Source organism: Mustela erminea, chromosome 11 (assembly GCF_009829155.1).
Source record: "Mustela erminea isolate mMusErm1 chromosome 11, mMusErm1.Pri, whole genome shotgun sequence".
Taxonomy (NCBI): Eukaryota; Metazoa; Chordata; class Mammalia; order Carnivora; family Mustelidae; genus Mustela; species Mustela erminea.
Genome location: NC_045624.1, coordinates 105,343,629 through 105,361,417, shown reverse-complemented (window position 1 = coordinate 105,361,417; position 17,789 = coordinate 105,343,629). Strand labels below are relative to the sequence as shown.

At 36.8% G+C, this 17,789-nt stretch overlaps 1 protein-coding gene and 1 long non-coding RNA gene across 5 annotated transcripts in view; one reads left to right on the top strand and one right to left on the bottom strand.

The window, feature by feature from the left end:
* The window catches only part of CDK13 (cyclin dependent kinase 13), a 122,890-nt gene that overhangs the window by 88,795 nt on the left and 16,306 nt on the right, over positions 1 to 17,789 (top strand). For all 4 annotated transcript variants that reach the window (XM_032305813.1, XM_032305811.1, XM_032305812.1 and 1 more), the window contains exons 8-9: positions 10,587 to 10,688; positions 10,787 to 10,864. In XM_032305813.1, coding sequence (XP_032161704.1) covers positions 10,587 to 10,688; positions 10,787 to 10,864 — 180 coding nt within the window. The remainder of the gene's footprint in view (positions 1 to 10,586; positions 10,689 to 10,786; positions 10,865 to 17,789) is intronic.
* The window catches only part of LOC116569518, a 30,042-nt gene that overhangs the window by 2,354 nt on the left and 9,899 nt on the right, over positions 1 to 17,789 (bottom strand). The window lies entirely within an intron of this gene.

Genomic DNA, 17,789 nt, shown 5'->3' with positions numbered 1-17,789 from the left:
CTGAGCAGTTGCTTTATGCCTTTTATCTGTTTAGACCAAAGGGCAGGCTCAGCCTTCTGCCAGCCTGGGGACACACCCTTAATGGTGGTACTTTTGTTTGTTGGGGGTGAAGGTAAGGAAGACCGTAACTATTTCTCATCTCCCCTGATCCACCCATCTTTTGAATTCCTGGGATTATCTAAGGGCAGAGTATTGAGATCTGTCTTTGATCTCGATTGATACGTCATTGGATGTAAAGAAAAATACATTGAAAATTCAGTGATGGTACTTTGTTTTATTAAAAGTATTTATCAGCCTGAATATTTTATTCATTTTACAAATGAAAGCATTTCCACAGTTTTGAGATATTTGTGTTTTAAAATTGAACTTCTGGGCGCCTGGGTGGCTCAGTGGGTTAAGCCGCTGCCTTCAGTTCAGGTCATGATCTCAGGGTCCTGGGATCGAGTCCCACATCGGGCTCTCTGCCTGCCTCTCTGCCTACTTGTGATCTCTCTCTGTCAAATAAATAAATAAAATCTTTAAAAAAAAATAAATAAAAATAAAATTGAACTTCTGGTGTGCCTGGGCGGGCTCAGTTGGTTAACTGTCTGCCTTTGGCTCAGGTCACGATCCTAGGAGTCCTGGGATGGAACCCCGCAGTGTGTTCCTGGCTCGGGGCGGGCCGGGGATGGGGGATGTAGAGCCTGCTTCTCCCTCCCCCTCCCGCTTCCTCTCCTTGTGTGTGCCTGCTCTCTCTCTCTCTCTCTGTCAAATAAATAAATAAATCTTTAAACGAATAAATAAAATTGAACTTTCTGTGTCATATTTTACAATTGAATGTGTTTTCTGACTTTACATAGTTCTTGTGGCAAAAACTAAGAATTTAGAAAAACTTGAAAAAGCCATTAATTGGTATACATGAAATACTTTTACCATATATTTAGAAGTATATTTCATCTAGTTTTGTGTTTAATCATTTCTTTAAAGATTTTATTTTTTTATTTGACAGAGATAGAGAATAAGTAGGCAGAGGGGCAGGCAGAGGGAGAAGGGAGAAGCAGGCTCCCCACTAAGCAGGGAGCCTGATGTGGGGCTCGATCCCAGGACACTGGGATCATGACCTGAGCTGAAGGCAGTCGCTTAACTGACTGAGCTACCAGGTGCCCCTATCATTTTCGATAATGCACTAAATATTTTCACTTCTAAATTTGATAGAAGAGTTTAAAAAAACTAGTCTTAATTTTAGCTGCTAAAGACAACTAGGTTCTAAATGCTGCCTAGAACTTAATACATAGTATATAAAATAATATTTCAAATATTCTTTTCAATAAAATTTAATAACTTTAATTTGTGTGATTTCTCTATATAATTTAACATATTTTTACTTTAAAAAATATATTTAAAAACACTAAAACAAAAAGATAAAGTATTCACTGTTTACAGAAGGATTTATATTAATTTAAACATTTTCTTGAGACCATAGGTATTCAGTTACACTTGAGTTAACAAGACCATAGGTTTCATATGCTCACAGATCCTTGAAATGTTTTTTGAAAGCTGGTCATTATAATTTTCACAAACTTTGTTCTCCCACCCAGCTAATGCATGTATGTCAGCTAAACTTAAAAGGCCACATATAGGGGCGCCTGGGTGGCTCAGTGGTTAAGCTCTGCCTTCAGCTCAGGTCATGATCTCAGGGTCCTGGGATCTAGCCCCCCATTGGGCTCTCTGCTCAGCAGGGAACCTGCTTCCTCCTTTCTCTCTCTCTCTCTCTCCCTCCCTCTCTCTCTCTGCCTACTTGTGATCTATCTTCCTGTCAAATAAATAAATAAAATCCTAAAAAAAAAAAAAGGCCACATATATATATTTTTAAAGATTTTATTTATTCATTTGAGACTGTTAGAGCGTGAGCAGAGGGAGAAGCAGATCCCAGAACCCCAGAGATCATGACCTGAGCCAAAGGCAGACACTTAACCGTCTGAGCCATCCAGGCATCCCTAAAGGCCATATACATGAAAGTATCTGACCCATGCCCCACGTTGTTCTGGGCTTTGTCTGTGGGGGTCATACCAAAAAATGGCACCTGGGTTTTTTGTCTTCTGGGAAAGATAGAAAACCTAAAAATAGAATATAGTCTTAAATATGATTTAAAAAATAAGAACGTGAAATTAAATTTGTTGATAATAGAGATTAGAATTTACAGAGATTGGTCTTTCACTATGTCTTGAAGGAGGTGTAGGATTAAAGGAGAAAAATAGGGAGGGGATTTCAAATTTGAAAGGAGTTAAGGCATAAACAGGTGAACTTTTTTTGATCAAGGTGTAATTGACATACAGCACCGTATTAGTGGGGCACCTGGGTGGATCAGTTGGTTGAGCGTCTGACCTTTGATGGTCATGATCTCAGAGTCATCAGACTGAGCTCTACGTTGGGCTCCACATTCAGCTCAGAGCCTGTGCTGCTCTGGGGCTCTGCTTCTGCCACCTGCCTGTCTCTCAAATAAATAAATAATAATAAATCTTTAGGGTTGCCTGGGTGGCTTAGTCAGTTAAGCATTGCCTTCCGCTGGGTCACAATCCCAGGGTCCCCGAATCAAGCCCCGCATCAGGCTCCCTGCTCAGCGGAGAGCCTGCTTCTCCCTCTCCCTCTGCCTGCCACTCTCCCTGCCTGTGATCTCTCTCTCTCTGTCAGATAAATAAAATCTTTTTTAAAAAATTAAAATAATAAATCTTTAAAGATTTTATTTATTTGTAAAAGATTTTATGTATTTATTTGAAGGAGAGACAGAGATAGCAAGAGAGCGAACATGAGCAGGGAGGAGAGCGAGAAGTAGGTGATGTGGTGAGATGTGGTGCTGGATCTCAGGACTCCAGTATCATGACCTGAGCCAAAGGCAGACGCTTAACTGACTGAGCCACCCCAGGAACCCCTATAATAAAGATTTTTAAGTAAAATCTTAAAAAAAAACACATTAATCTTAGAATGTAATGATTTGGCAGTTGTGTACACTGTGAATTGACCACAATAAGTCTAGTCATCATTTGTCACTATAAAAAGTTACAAAAGAAAAATTTCTCTTTTATTCTTGTGACGAGAACTTTAAAGATCCACTCTCCTGGCAACCTTTAAATATGTACTATAGTACCATTGATTGTAATCACCAGTCTCATATCACATCCCTATGACCTGTTCATTTCACAGTGAAAAGTCTGTGCTTCCTGAACCCCTTCATCCACTTTGCTCTCCCTCCTCCTGGCAACCACCTTTCTGTTCTTTATATCCATGAGTTTTTTATTATTTGCTTGATTTTTAGATTTCATATATAAATGAGATCATATGGTATTTGTCTTTTTCCATCCACTTATGTCACTTAGTATAATACCTTCATGGGCCATGCATGTTGTCATAAATACCAAGATTTCATTGTCTTTTATGGCTGAATAGTATTCCATTATATATGTGTAATCTCCCTGTCTGGGTTTTGTGTTTCACAGATTCAGATTACTGCGATTAACCCCAGTCCAGAAGCAGATGATCCTTCTGATGTATCATCAGAAGGTCACTAGTAGCCAAATGCTCCATCACAGTGCCTACACATCATTCACCTCACTTCATCTCCTCACATAAGCATTTTATTATCTTACATCATCACAAGAAGGATGAGTACAGTACAATAAGATAATTTGAGGGAGAGAGAGACCATATTCACAAGTTTCATTACTGTATGTATTATAAATGTTCTGTTATTGTTGCTAATCTCTTATTGTATCTAATTGATAAATCAAGGTTTATTATAGTTATGTATGGATTAGCAAAAAACATAGTATATATAGGGTTCAGTACTATTGTGGTTTTAGGCATCCATGGGGGGTTTTAGATGGTATCCCTTATGGGTGAGGGGGGACTTACTGTGTGTACCACATCTTTTTTATCAATTCATCCACCTAGAGACACTTAGGTTATCCCATATCTTGACTATTATAAGTAATGCTGCAGTGAACATGGAAGTACAGATTAGTATTTCCATTAGTGTTTCCATTTTTTTTGAATAAATACACAGAAGTAGGATTGCTGGGTCATATGGGATTTCCATTTTTAATTTTTGAAGAAACCTCCATACTGTAACACTCCATAGTGACTCTACCAGTTTTTACATTTCCACCAACAGTGCACAAGGGTTCCTTCTTTACATGCTTGGTAATCCTTATTATTTCGTGTCCTTTTGATAACAGCCATTCTTACAGGTGTAAAGTGATCTCATTGTGGTTTTCATTTCCCTCATGAATAGTGAAGTTGAGCATCTTATATGCCTTTTGGCCATGTGTGTGTCATCTTTGGAAAAATGTTTCTTTGGATCCTATGCCCATAATTTAATCAGATCTTGGGGGGGTTGTTTTGCTGTTTGGTTGTATGAATTCTTTATATATTTTGGATATTAACCCCTTAGGAGATACATGATTTGCAGATATCCTTCCATTCAGTAGGTTGTTTTTTCTCCTGTTGATGGTTTCCTTTGCTGTGCAAGAGCTTTTTAGTTTGATGTAGTCCCAACTTATTTTTGCCTTTGTTGCCTTTGCTTTTGGAGTCAGATCCAAACAAACAAACACCTGATGTCAGGGAGCTGGTTGCCTGTGTTTTCTTTTAGAAGTTTTATAGTTTCAGGTGTTAACATTCCAGTCTTTAATCTATTTCAATTTAAATTTTGTGTATGACATAAGATAGTAGTCCAGTTTTATTCTTTGGCATGTGGCTATTCAGTTTTCCCAGTACCATTGATATTTAAGAGATTGTCCTTTCCCCAGTATGTGTGTGTATATATATATATATATTTTTTTTTTTTTAAGATTTTATTTATTTAGTTGTCAGAGAAAGAGAGCACAAGTAGTGGGAGCAGCAGGTCAGGGGAGAAGCAGGCTCTTTGCCAAGCAAGACGTGCAGTGCAGGACTCAATCCCAGGAGCCTAGGATCCTGACGTGAACTGAAGGCAGACGCTTAACCCACTGAGCCACTCAGGCATCCCTCCCCAGTGTATATTCTTGCCTCCTTTATCATAAATTACTTGACCGTCTATTCATGGGTGTATATCTGGGCTTTCTATTCAGTTCCATTGATCTATGCGTCAGTTTTTATTCCAATACTGTAAAGTTTTGATTACTATAGCTTTGTAAATTTGTTTGAAATTAGGGAGTGTGGTGCCTCCATGGCTGTTTGGAGTGTTTTTGGGTTCTGTATAAATTTGGGGGTAGTTTGCATTATTTTTGTGAAAAAAATGCCTTTGGTCAAAAACCAGTAATGTATTATAGAGTGGCTAACCAAACAGAATAAAAAATAATGCCATTGGGATTTTGATAGGAATTTCATTGAATCAGTAGATTGCTCTGGGTCGTGTAGACATTTTAATGATACTAATTTTTCCAATCCACGAGCATGGAACATCTTTCCATTTATTTATGACTTTGGTTTCTTTCATCAGTGTCTTTATGGTTTTCAGTGTATAGGTCTTTAATCTTCTTGGTTAAACTTCTAGGCATTTTTTTTTTGATGCAGTTATAAATGGGATTGCCTTCTTAATTTCTCTTTCTCACATTTTATTGTTAGTGTATAGTTGATTTCATATCCTGAAATTTTACAGAATTTATTACCTTTAACAGTATTTTGGTGAAGTCTTTAGGATTTTTTATATATAAAATCATATCATCCACAAATAGTGACAGTTTTACTACTTCTTTTTTCAGATTTAGTGCCTTTTTATTTCTTTTTATTAACTAATTGCTGTGGCTAGGATTTTTCAATACTATGACAAATAGAGTGGATCGAGTGGGCATCATTGTCAGGGATTTTTGTATTTGTATTCATCAGGGATACCAGCCTGTAATTTTGTTTTTTTGTGATGTCTTTGGTTTTGTTATGAGGGTAATGCTGTCCTTATAAAATGAGTTTGGAAGTGTTCTCTCCTCATCAATTTTTGGAAGAGTTTGGGAAGGATAGGTATTAAATCTTCTTTAAATGTTTGGTAGAATTCATCAGTGAAGCTGTCTTTCAGGTCCTGGACCTGTTTGTTGGGAGATTTTTGATTACTCGTTCATTCTCCTTACTAGTAATCAGTCAGTTCGGATTTTATTTTTCTTCATGATTCAGTCTTGGAAGATTATATATTTCTAGGAATTTTTATTTGAGCCTTTTCTCTTTTTTTCTTGAGTCTGGTTAAAAGTTTGTTGCCTTTGTTTGTTTTTTTTTGTTTTTGTTCTTTTTTCAGAGAACCAGCTCATGGTGTCATTGATCTTTTCTGTTGTCTTACTAGTTTCTATTTCATTTATTTCTGCTCTTTGTTATTTCCTTCTTTATAATACCTTTGGGTTTTGCTTGTTCTTCTTTTTCTAGTTCCGTTAGGTGTAAAGTTAGATTGTTTATTTGAGATTTTGTTTTTTTGAGGTAGGCCTCTATCGCTTTGAACTTCGTGTTAGAACTGCTTTTGCTGCATCCCATAGATTTTGGTAAGTTGCATTTTCCATTTTCATTTGTTTTGAGGTTTTTACTTACTTCTCCTTTGATTTCCTTATTGACCCATTGGTTGTTTAGTAACATATTGTTTAATCTCTATGTATTTGTGATTTATTTCCCAGTTTTTTTCCATTCACTTCTACTTTCATACCATTGTGATTGAAAAAGATGCTCAATGTGATTTCAGCTTCTCAAATATATTGAGACTTGTTTTGTGGCCTAACGTAATTTATCTTGGAGAATGTCCATATGCACTTGAGAAGAATGCACATTCCGCTGCTTTTGGATGGAGTGTTCTGTATATATCTTTATAAAACCATATGATCTAATTGGTTGCTTAAAGCTGATGTTGCCTTATTGATGTTTTTTGTCCACATGATCTGTCCATTGGTGGAAGTGGGGTATTAAGTCCCCTGTATTATTGTGTAAGTCCCCCAATTAGGTCTGTTAATATTCACATTATCTAGATGCTCCTATCTTGAGTGCTTAAGCATTTAGAAATGTTAAATCTGGGCGCCTGGATGGCTCAGTTGGTTGAGCGACTATATTCAGCTCAGGTCATGATTCTGGAGTCCTGAGATTGAGTCCTCGATCAGACTCCCGGCTGAGCAGAGGGTCTGCTTTTCCCTCTGACCTTCCTCCTCTCATGCTCGCTTGCTCTCTCATGCTCTCTCTCTATCAAATAAATAAGTAAAAATTTTTTTAAAAAAAGAAAGAAAAGAAGTGTTATATCCTTTTGTTGGATTGACCCCTTTATCATCATAAAGGTCTTCTTTGTTTCACTCGCTCTCTTTTTTTTTAAGATTTTATTTATTTTACTTGAGATAGAGCACATGAGCATGGGGGTGCCGGGGAGAAGCAGACTTCCCACTGAGCAAGGCGTGCAGTGTAGGGCTCAATCCCAGGACCCTAGAATCCTGACCTGAGCCATAGCCAGATACTTAACCAATGAGCCACCCAGGCATCCCTCTTCCCACTAATAAGGGTCTCTTATTACACTCTTGGTTTTAAAATCTATTTTGTCTGACATAAGTAAAGTCACCCCTGCTTTCTTTTGGTTTCCATTTGTATGAAACGTCTTTTTCTATCTCTTTCAGGCTGTGTGCATTCTTAGATCTGAAGCAAGTCTCTTGTAGGTTGCAGATAGAAGGATCTTGTTTTTTTGTTTGTTCGTCTTATTTATTCAGCCACTCTGTGTCTTTTGGTTGGAGAATTTAATCCATTTCTATTAAAGTAATTATTAATAGATCTGTACTTATTACCATTTTGTTCATTGTTTTCTGGCTGGGTTTTAGTTCCTTTCTTCCCTTCTTGCTCTCTTCCTTTGTGGTTTGGTGGTTTTCTTTAGTGTTATGCTTAGATTCTTTTCTTATTATCTTTGTGCATCTCTTATAGATGTTTGCTTTGTGGTTATCATGAGCTCACACATAACAGCCTATATATAACAATCCATTTTAAGTTGATGGCAATTTAAGGTTTTTTTGTTTTTGTTTTTAAAGATATCCTTGTTTTAGTGAGAGCATGCATTGGAGCAGAGGGAGGGACCGAGGGAGAGAGAATCTCAAGCAGACTCTGCTTAGTGTGGAGCCTGGTGCAGGACTCCATTGACCTGAGCTGAAACCAAGAGTTGGACCCTCAACCAGGCATCCTGATAGCAGCTTATGTTTGAATGCATTCTAGAACTCTACATTTTTACTCACCCTGGCATTTTATGTTTTTGATGTCACATTTTATATCTTTTTCCTTTGTATATCCCTTAACTGATTATTGTAATTACAGTTTGTTTTACTAATTATGTCTTTTAACCTTTATAGTAGCTTTATGTGATTTAATCCACTGCCATTAGTCTATCTTTACCAGTGAGATTTATACTTAAATGTTTTCTTGTTATTAATTAGTAAAGAAAGTTTCTTTTCAGCTTAAAGAATTCCCTTTAACATTTCTTGAAAAGCCAGGTTAGATGATGAAATTATTTAGCTTTTACTTGTCTGGAAAACTTTCTCTCTCCTTTAATTCTGAATGATAACCTTGCTGGGTAGAGTATTTTTGTTTGGGATTTTTTTTTCTCTCAGCACTTTGAATATAATGTGCACTTTCTTCTGGCTTGCAAAGTTTCTGCGGAAAAATCTGCTGAGAGTCTTATGCAGACCTGGGGGAGGGGAGGTCCTTTGTATGTAAAAGTTGTTTTCCTCTTGCTCCTTTTTAGATTATCTCTTTCTTTTACTTTTGACATTTTATTTATACTATGTCTTGGTGTAGATCTTTTGGAATTCATTTTTATAGGCTCTTTTGGGCTTCCTGGATCTGGATATCTGTTTTTCCACGTTAGGGAAGTTTACAGCCACTGTTTCTTCAAATAAGTTTTCTTCTGAGGTTTTACCTTTTTCTTTCATTTGGACATATTTTTTCTGTTTCCTCTTTTTGTTTGATTGTGGTTATTTCTATGTTTAGGGAAAACAGCTGTCTCTTCTAGTCTTGAAGGAGTGGCCTTGTATAGGAGATGATCTTTATCTTTCAGCCTTGCTCTAGCTCTTCTGTTTCTCAAACCTTTGTGTTTGTCTAAGCAGTCTGATTTATATTTGATAGGAACCAACTATTGAGGATGTTCCAAGACCCGTCAGTGTTGCAAAGGCAGGGCTTTCAATCAGCACCTAGATTCAGGCTGATTGGAAGCCAGACCCTCAGGCAGTAGCTTTTAATGTATGCAAATATATATAGTCATATGGGACCACAATTGTAAATCCTCTGGCCTGCAGACCAGGTTATTCTGGAGTATCCCTTGGACTACAGTTGGAAAAGTCAGAGCATAAGATGAAGTAAAAAGCTCCTTTCTGAGAGGTACCAGTAATGAGGTCAGTAGAGAATGCAAGGATGGTGTCCCCTGCCCTACTGTCCCTGAGAACACCTCTGTAGACTTCAGATGTGCGGCAAACCTGAAGTCTGCCCCTTAGGCTGAAGCTCCAGGGCATCTAAGTAGGCCTGCCCAGAAAGACTAGGGGTTTGTTTCAGTCTGTATAATGCCCTGGGCATGGTAGCCTGCCAAGAACGGTTTGATTATTACTTTCCCATGGGACCCAGAAATGCAGGTTCCCCTGGCAACCAGAGCCAGGTGATCAGGGAGCATCTCCTTTGTGGAGTGTATGTGACCAACAGCTTTAGTGCAGCTGGGGGAGAATACAGGACTGGGGTGCACCTGCCAGCTTTAGTGGGGCCATAGGAGAGTACAGGGTCGGAGTGTACCACCAGTGCTATCAGAGTAGAGGGAAGGTGCAACAGTGGTGCCTGGCAGCACCTTTGTCCCTGGACAGAGCCCCAACAGGCCCCTGCCCCTCTTGTGGCTGGCTTAAGATCAGCCAATGAATCTTCCTCACAACAGTCTAGTGGCTTTTCAAACAGCTGCATTGTGTTCATCCCTGGCATGAGTGACTCTGCAGGCAAGCCTTTTAGAGAAGTATCTCAGTTCCATTCCCTACAGCCTATTTGGTCCACCAGATAAGCCCTACTGGCAAATAAAGAGGTAGCAGTATGTGTCTATCCTCTCTTTTAGAAGGTGACAAAAGAAATTATCTTGATAAAGTATTGTATCTATTACCAGTGGTACTTTGCAGAATAGATCTCAGCGACTACAGTCTACATTTACGTACTTTGTATTTGCATACTGAAGTGGAGTTGCAGTCAGTGAAATACTGTCAAAAATAAGCCCAAGTGAAAATTTTTGTTAGGTGATTCCAATTTGTACTATATCTTGCCACACATTAGTAATTTGCCAGATTTGGTCAAAATCAATCAACTTCCTTTAAGTCAGTTAATCCCCTTTAAAGTTATGGAAAGGAAAAAACAGAACTGAACAGTTGGGACCATTTTTTGACCAGATGACAGTTAAAATCAGCCAACTACTTGGAAATTTTCAGTTAATCATGTTGCTCTCAAATGTATTTTTTGATCACATATGTCAGATGTAATAGCATGGCTGAATTTAGTAGGAAGATGAAATTGGTTTTAGTTAGGATTGTAGGATTGCTTTAATGAGCCAAAATAATATTTCTTAAGAGAATCTCTCTTATTAACAGATATTAACTCAAAAGAGTGCTTTCTGTGTTTTTTAGTCGGCCGTATACTAACAAGGTCATCACTTTATGGTACCGTCCACCTGAACTGCTGTTGGGAGAAGAAAGATACACACCTGCTATTGATGTATGGAGCTGTGGGTAAGATAGGCTTACTGACTGGTTTAATTTACTTGAAATTTTTGGTAGTAAAGTAAAATCATATCATTTTATAATGATGCATATTTTTTTTCCTCTAGCTGTATCCTTGGTGAACTCTTCACAAAAAAACCTATATTTCAAGCAAATCAAGAACTTGCACAACTAGAGTTAATAAGGTAAGCTCCTGATTGTAATATTTGTTGAGGGGTGTGTAATACTTCATAGGAAGTTTAAAGTCTTTCAAGTTTGTGTCTTTAGGAGAACAGCATGGTTTTCTTGAAAGCTAATGATTGCTGCATGGAGGAGAAACTAGAATGTGGGTACTTCTTGATACTTGATCTAGTAAAATTAAAGATCTCAAAGTCCCTAAATCTTTTTGCAATTAAATGAAAGGGGGGGGGGCCCAAAAAATAAGACCAGGAAGAAAGAGTAAATAAATATGAGGAAGGAGAGAATAAATGGTAGATAAATTTTTTTTTTTAGTATGGCAGGATGGAAGAATTAGTGTTTTGGGGATACTGTAAAGACAAACTGTTTTATATACACATATGCATACATGTTTATATGTGAATGTTTATACATGGAAACATCTATATGTACCTACAGGCGTCAGTCTTCGTTATTTGGAGTCTATTGTAGTGCCTAAGTCATAAGGGCATACATAATCACTTTTCTCTTCATGTAATGTTTTAAAGTAATTCTTTTCTTTTTAAAAAAAGAGTTTTGGCTTTCATATATAATAATGTCAATTTGCAACTTCTAAGTTTTGTGTGTGTCTCAAAATATGGATGAGAACTTTTAGGAAAGATATTGGTATGAGGCACAGATACCAATATACTATGAACCTTCCCTTCAACAGACTTATTGGATTAATTGATGCTCTCCAGTCCCTCTGTAAGTAACAGTAGCATGATAACATGACACGCTGAATGTTTGCAGCTGGTAGACTACTACTCTCTAGTAAGACTATGTATTTATCCTACCCGTTGAAGTATAATGACTAAGAGATGGTTGTTTCCAATTTTGTATACCAACTTTTTATTATTATATGTGTGTCCTTTAAATATATACAGATGCAGTGCTTGCAAAGACTTAACAAAGTTGCTATCAAATTAACTGGGTGGGAGGCAAGTTACTTTAAGTTAGAAAGGTAAGTCATAAAAATTTAGAAGAATTTAGTACTCAAATTGCTTTAAATCCTTAATAATAATGTGGTTTGTTCAAGAAAGCTAATGCTGAGTCCCATTCAACAAATCCTCTGTTCAAAGAGAGGCCTTGCCCTGTGTCAGAAAATTGGAAAATGTATATTTTAAATTTTTCAGTTATAATAAAATATTTAAATTATGTATCTGTGTTTCTTTATTTTATTTTATTTTTTCATGATTCCCTCTTACCCATTTTTTTCACTTAATAAGGCAGTGGTCCTGATTCTTTGGATACTAGGGATTCTATTAATGATCCTAACTTTTATTTATACATGATGCAAGCATTTTTCTAAGAATTTCTCTTGAATTAGCTTCAGTTAAGCTTCATACAGCCTTCCATTTACTTTTTATAATTAAGAAAATGGAACCTTAGAAAGTGAAGAATTTGTCTAGGGTCATATAACTGGCAAGCAGCAAAATCGAGATTTGAATTTAGACAGTTCTACCTTAGTAGCGAAATTTTAATGAATTCTCTACACCATGTGGGAAATAAGGCTTCCTGAAGCTTTTAGGTTAGTATGACACATACATCAGTAATTGACAAAAACATCCTGAAAAATTTCTATAGAATATTAATCCAAAAATTCTGAAGGAAAGATTAGCCAGTCGTATCTAGCTTTTCATTAAAAATCAACTTGCTGAGTCAAGTAGGAGTCATTCAAAGAATACACGAATGTTGCAGTTTTAGGACATCCATTATTATAATTCACCACTTTTAGAAATAAGGTAATATGTTTTTCTTAGTAGGTGTTGAATAAGCATTTGCTGGAATACAAACTAAGTGTAAAAGTATATTTCTTTAACATGGTGAAAATATGTATTAGCCAGAATAATATTTAGTGGTGAAATACTAGAAGATTAAGACAAGAATGATAAAAAGCGTCTTCTAGTATCATTATTTTCGGAGTGTTTTAGAAGTACTAACTAGTAGGGCGCCTGGGTGGCTCAGTGGGTTAAGCCGCTGCCTTCGGCTCGGGTCATGATCTCAGGGTCCTGGGATCGAGTCCCGCATCCGGCTCTCTGCTCGGCGGGGAGCCTGCTTCCTCCTCTCTCTCTGCCTGCCTCTCTGCCTACTTGTGTTCTCTGTCAAATAAATAAATAAAATCTTTAAAAAAAAAAAAAAAAAAAAAAAAAGAAGAAGTACTAACTAGTTAACTGGTAAGTGACCCAGTAAGAGGTATAAAGAGTGGCAGGATGAAGGCAGTATTGTCATAATTTGTATATGAGAGCATTGTATACAGGCAGCCTGCAAGGAAATTACCTGAAACACCTTAAGTAAAAGAGTCTAATAAAATGACAAGTGTTGAGAAAATATGTGCTTGTGTATATTGTATGTAAACTTATGAACACAGTATCCTAATATGACATACGAATACATACATACTAAAGCAGTAGCTTCTTAAAAATATGTACCAGCAATAAGCAGTTAGAAATGTACATGAGGAAGAAGATGCCTTTAACAAAAGCACCACCATATATACTCCAGGGATATTGAAAACTATAATGTCTCACTGAAAATTGTAAAGTAGATTTAAAGTACCTATTGGGAATGGCATATCTCATTTTTGGTTGGAAGCCTTAACTTTTTAAATATGATAGTTCAACCTGTATTAATCATTATAGGCCTAATGCAGATTTCAAATGACAGTTTCCCTCCAGATAAACATTAAAATAACCAGAAAAAGTCTTAAAAAGAAGGAAAATTTGGCATATTGTATGTTAAAATTATGGCAACTAAAACCATTTTACTACAAGATACATAGATGAAGTGGTGGCAGGACAGGGAAAGTCCTGAAGTAAAGCAAGTTTATATGGACCTCCGAATATGAGACAGAAGTCATTTCAAGTCAGGGGGATTAACAGAACACGTATCCATTGGTTTCTGGTTGTGTGCCAGGGCACTGAGAATACAATGAAGAGTGGGGGTTGTATCCTCAGTGCCTAGTAACTAGCACACAGCTTCTTCTGGTTTCTAATTGGGAGAGACGAGACAAATGAATAAAATACATCAGGTGCTTATAAGGGTAAGGAGATAGAAAATTATAGGAGGCAGTGTTACAGAGAGAGTCCGGGAGTTTCTCCCAGAGGTATCATTTGAGTGAAGTGAGGGAACAACAAAGTAATAACGATCCTGAGGCATGAGTGTACTTGGATTATTTTATGAACATGTTAAGTCGGTTAGTGAACTATATAGAAAAAAGAAAGCTCAATCCATCCACTTGGTGATATACTGTATAGATATGAAAAAGGAAATGGTAGACCTGGGGATGCTGACACAGGAAAGCAACATCGTTTCATGATGAGCCGCTCCATAGAAGGCTGTGTTTGGTTTGCAGAAGAGTCTGGAGTTGTTATGTGAGCATGGATTTGTGAGAGGGCTGCGAAGAGGACTATTTTACATTCCAATTTATATATTTCAGCATGTTTTTGTTGGTAAAATACCAAATATTAATAATAATATAAAAGTGTTGCAATTTTGATTCTGTGGCATTAAGTAGTTTTAAAATATGAAGGAAAAGTTAAGTTTCTGACAAAAGAAATAGTTTTCTCCCTGTTAGGAAGGAGGCAGCAGCGTATTAATTGAAAGGGTGGGCTTTGGAATCTTACAGACCTGGGTTCTAATGCCAGCTCGGCTGCTTCCTGCCCTTGGGACTTAGGGTAAGTTCCATAGTGCTCTCAGTTTGTTTCTTCACAAGTAAAACAGTACTAATCGTATTCTTAGGGTTACAGGAATCCAATAAATGTAAGTTTCCTACATATTTCTTCCCCTCACTTTACCTGCAGTAATGCTGGGATATATCCCCAATCTAAAGCCCCAGGAATGATGAGTTCTAGTCTGCATGGTACAGAAATACGTATGAACTAATGAAAGGTGGGAATACTAATCAGAATCTATCTTAAAATGTTTCACACAGCAGTGATCAAGTTATTTGTACTTAGCTTGTTCCAAACACTATTTTAGGCAAAGTACAGAAGTTTTGTGATAGAAATAGAGGGGGTTTAAAAGTGATGGCAGGGGCACCTGGGTGGCTCAGTTGTTAAGCGTCTGCCTACGGCTCCGGTCATGATCACAGAGCGGGAAACCTGACTCTCCCTCTTCCACTCCCCTTGCTTGTCTTCCCTCTCTCGCTGTATCTTTCTCTGTCAAATGAATGAATGAATGAATAAGTAAATAAATAAAATCTTTTTTTAAAAAGAGTGATGGCAAAAAGCGCCTGGGTGGCTCAGTCAGTTAAGTGTCTGCCTTAAGCTCAGGTCATGGTCCCAGGGTCCTGGGCTTGAGCCCCACATCCCGGCTCCTTGCTCAGCAGAGAGCCTGCTTCTCCCCTGCTTGCCATTCCCTCTGCTATCTGTCTTTCTCTCCCTTGCTCTCTCTCTGTCAAATAAACAAATAAATAAAATCTTAGTAAAAAAAAGTGATAGCAAAAGAAAATGAAAAACAGGTGATGACAAGATGGGATGAATAAAGGCAAAAAATGTTTTTAACATAAGGGTCACACTTATAACCCTAAGCCTTTTAGCAGCCAGAAAGAACCTTTATATCACATAGTATACATTGCTTATGAAATTTTTTAAAAATTACAATCATGGAAAAAATTAGATTGGAATAAAAAGAACCCTTCTTCTGTCTGACCTCCACTCCCTTCCCCCGGCCCTATGCACACAAAGCCTGAGACCTAGATGGTCACACGGGTGAGATTTTTATAATTTTAAAGGCTTAGACTTTGATTGTTCTAGAATATAGGTAAAGAAGGGAAGCTCCCAGATTTTTAAAAATGAAGCATGTGTGTCTTCAAAGAACAATAGCATAAAAAATCCTGTAAATTGCTACTTTTTGCGCTAAGAATTTCTCTGCACTCCTAAAAATTATGAAAGATCCCAGGAGCTTTATTTATGCTAGTTATATCTATTGATCAATATTTATCATACTAGAAATTAAAACTGAGAAAGTAAAAATACCTATTTTAAAACAGTATGTTAACATTGTTTAATTATAAAACGTCTGTATTTTCCAAACTAAAATAAATGTTGGTGAAATGAGTAGCACTGTTTTACATCTTTACATAAAAAGATATTTTACATATCTTTTACAAAAGATTTTACATAAAAAGACATTAAAAGAAATGTCTGGCTTAATAGAGTAACATCTGGATTCCCTTTCTGTAATATGCTGGTTTCGGTTGTCTTTTCAGGTCATTGTACATGTTCTTCTTTGAAATTACACTAAGTAAGTGGTAATTTCTTATAGGTTAGTTGTAATATACGGTCTGAAAACATATGAAGGCATATTTTGTATTCTAATATATTAAAATGCATTAGTCTGTCTTGCACTCTGGATCTGTGATGATTTTGTAACACTGGTAATACAGAAAATAGTGGGTCCCCTATTTCAGCAGATCTTCTAAATGTAACATTTCTTTATATAATTTTGGTTATCACCACTAATCTCATCAGAAAAGCCCACAGATATTTATTGTGAAGCTGTCGAGTCTATGGCATAGATGTAAGCTTCCTAGTAATTCTAATTTTCTCTTGAAAGCTTGGATTTTATAATTGAACATAAATACTGCAGTCATCATTCTTGAAGTAACAGGTGGACTCGTTCACACGTGAGAAAATGTCTGGCAGACACCCAAGTCTGAGTGACCATAGTGTGTTGCTTGTTCATATAGGTAAAAATGACCGTCCATGAAAAACACATGGCTACTTCAGCTTGCAGCTCAAATAATTGCACAAGTGCTTCTCAGGGTAGCTGTCAGAATTTCTTGAGCAGCAGAAGTGCTTATGAGTATTTTCTGCTTCATCATTGAAAATATAAAGAAGATATATACTGTTCCAAATAGTGTTAGGGTTTAATAACATTAACGATTTTTTACCACTTCAACAAGTACATTCTTAAGTGTCATGTGGTGTGTCTCTTCCCCACCCCTGCCCCCACCCCAGGAGATGGTATAGTCGTGAAGAGTATTTACTGCCTGATAGTTTGGTGCCACTGCCTTGAATCTTGCTAAGGTGCTGGTCATTCTCCACCATAGGCTTTGTACCATCAGTGCAAAATCAACACACTGAAAAAGGCAAATAATGTATTAGTAATACCTTTCACCTAAAGAGTCTGAACTCCATTTTTGAGAAGTCCTGTGTACTAATCTCACATAGGAATATTGATGTACAATATCTAAATGAACAAGTAGGATACAGCATTACACTAAAATGATAGTATTTTACTAAGGCCAGGAAGTACTCCTCTATTGAGTGTAAGTGTGGGTATTAAGAATGCTTTTAGTATGATTCATGACATGAGTTATTCAGGGGGAAAAATGCAGATGATGATTATAATAGTTTCTAAAAATGAAACTAACAAAACGGAAGTATCTTTTAAAATTTAAAAGTTACAAAAATAAAGCCCACAGTAAAAAGGAATAAATGAATTCTTAACAGGATATATGCGTGAGTTTGTGTGTGTGGCTGTGATTATCTTTATTATGTGGTGTTTTTCTCAAACCACAAGTCATTATCCTTCCCATTTGTAAACAGTGAGAGGGAGTACTCCCATTAAAGTTAGAAACCAAACAAAACTACCCAGTATTGTGTGGCATCATTATCATTGTAACATTGTTTAGAAATTGTCACATACCGTACCATATCAGGAAAAAGAAGTATCCATGTTTGAAAAAACAGAGAAAAAATTATTATAGGTGATAAGATTGTAAACCTGGAAAGCCTCAAAGAAACTATTAAAACTGTGGTAGGAGCCATAGGCTCTCAGATGGCTATCTAAAACTTTGTATGTCATATATAAGAATGTCTTCTGTAACAGAACTTCCCTATTTACTGCTTAGACTGTAAATAGGAATAAGAATACATTCAAAAACGTCCCCAAAAACCTGATAAAAAG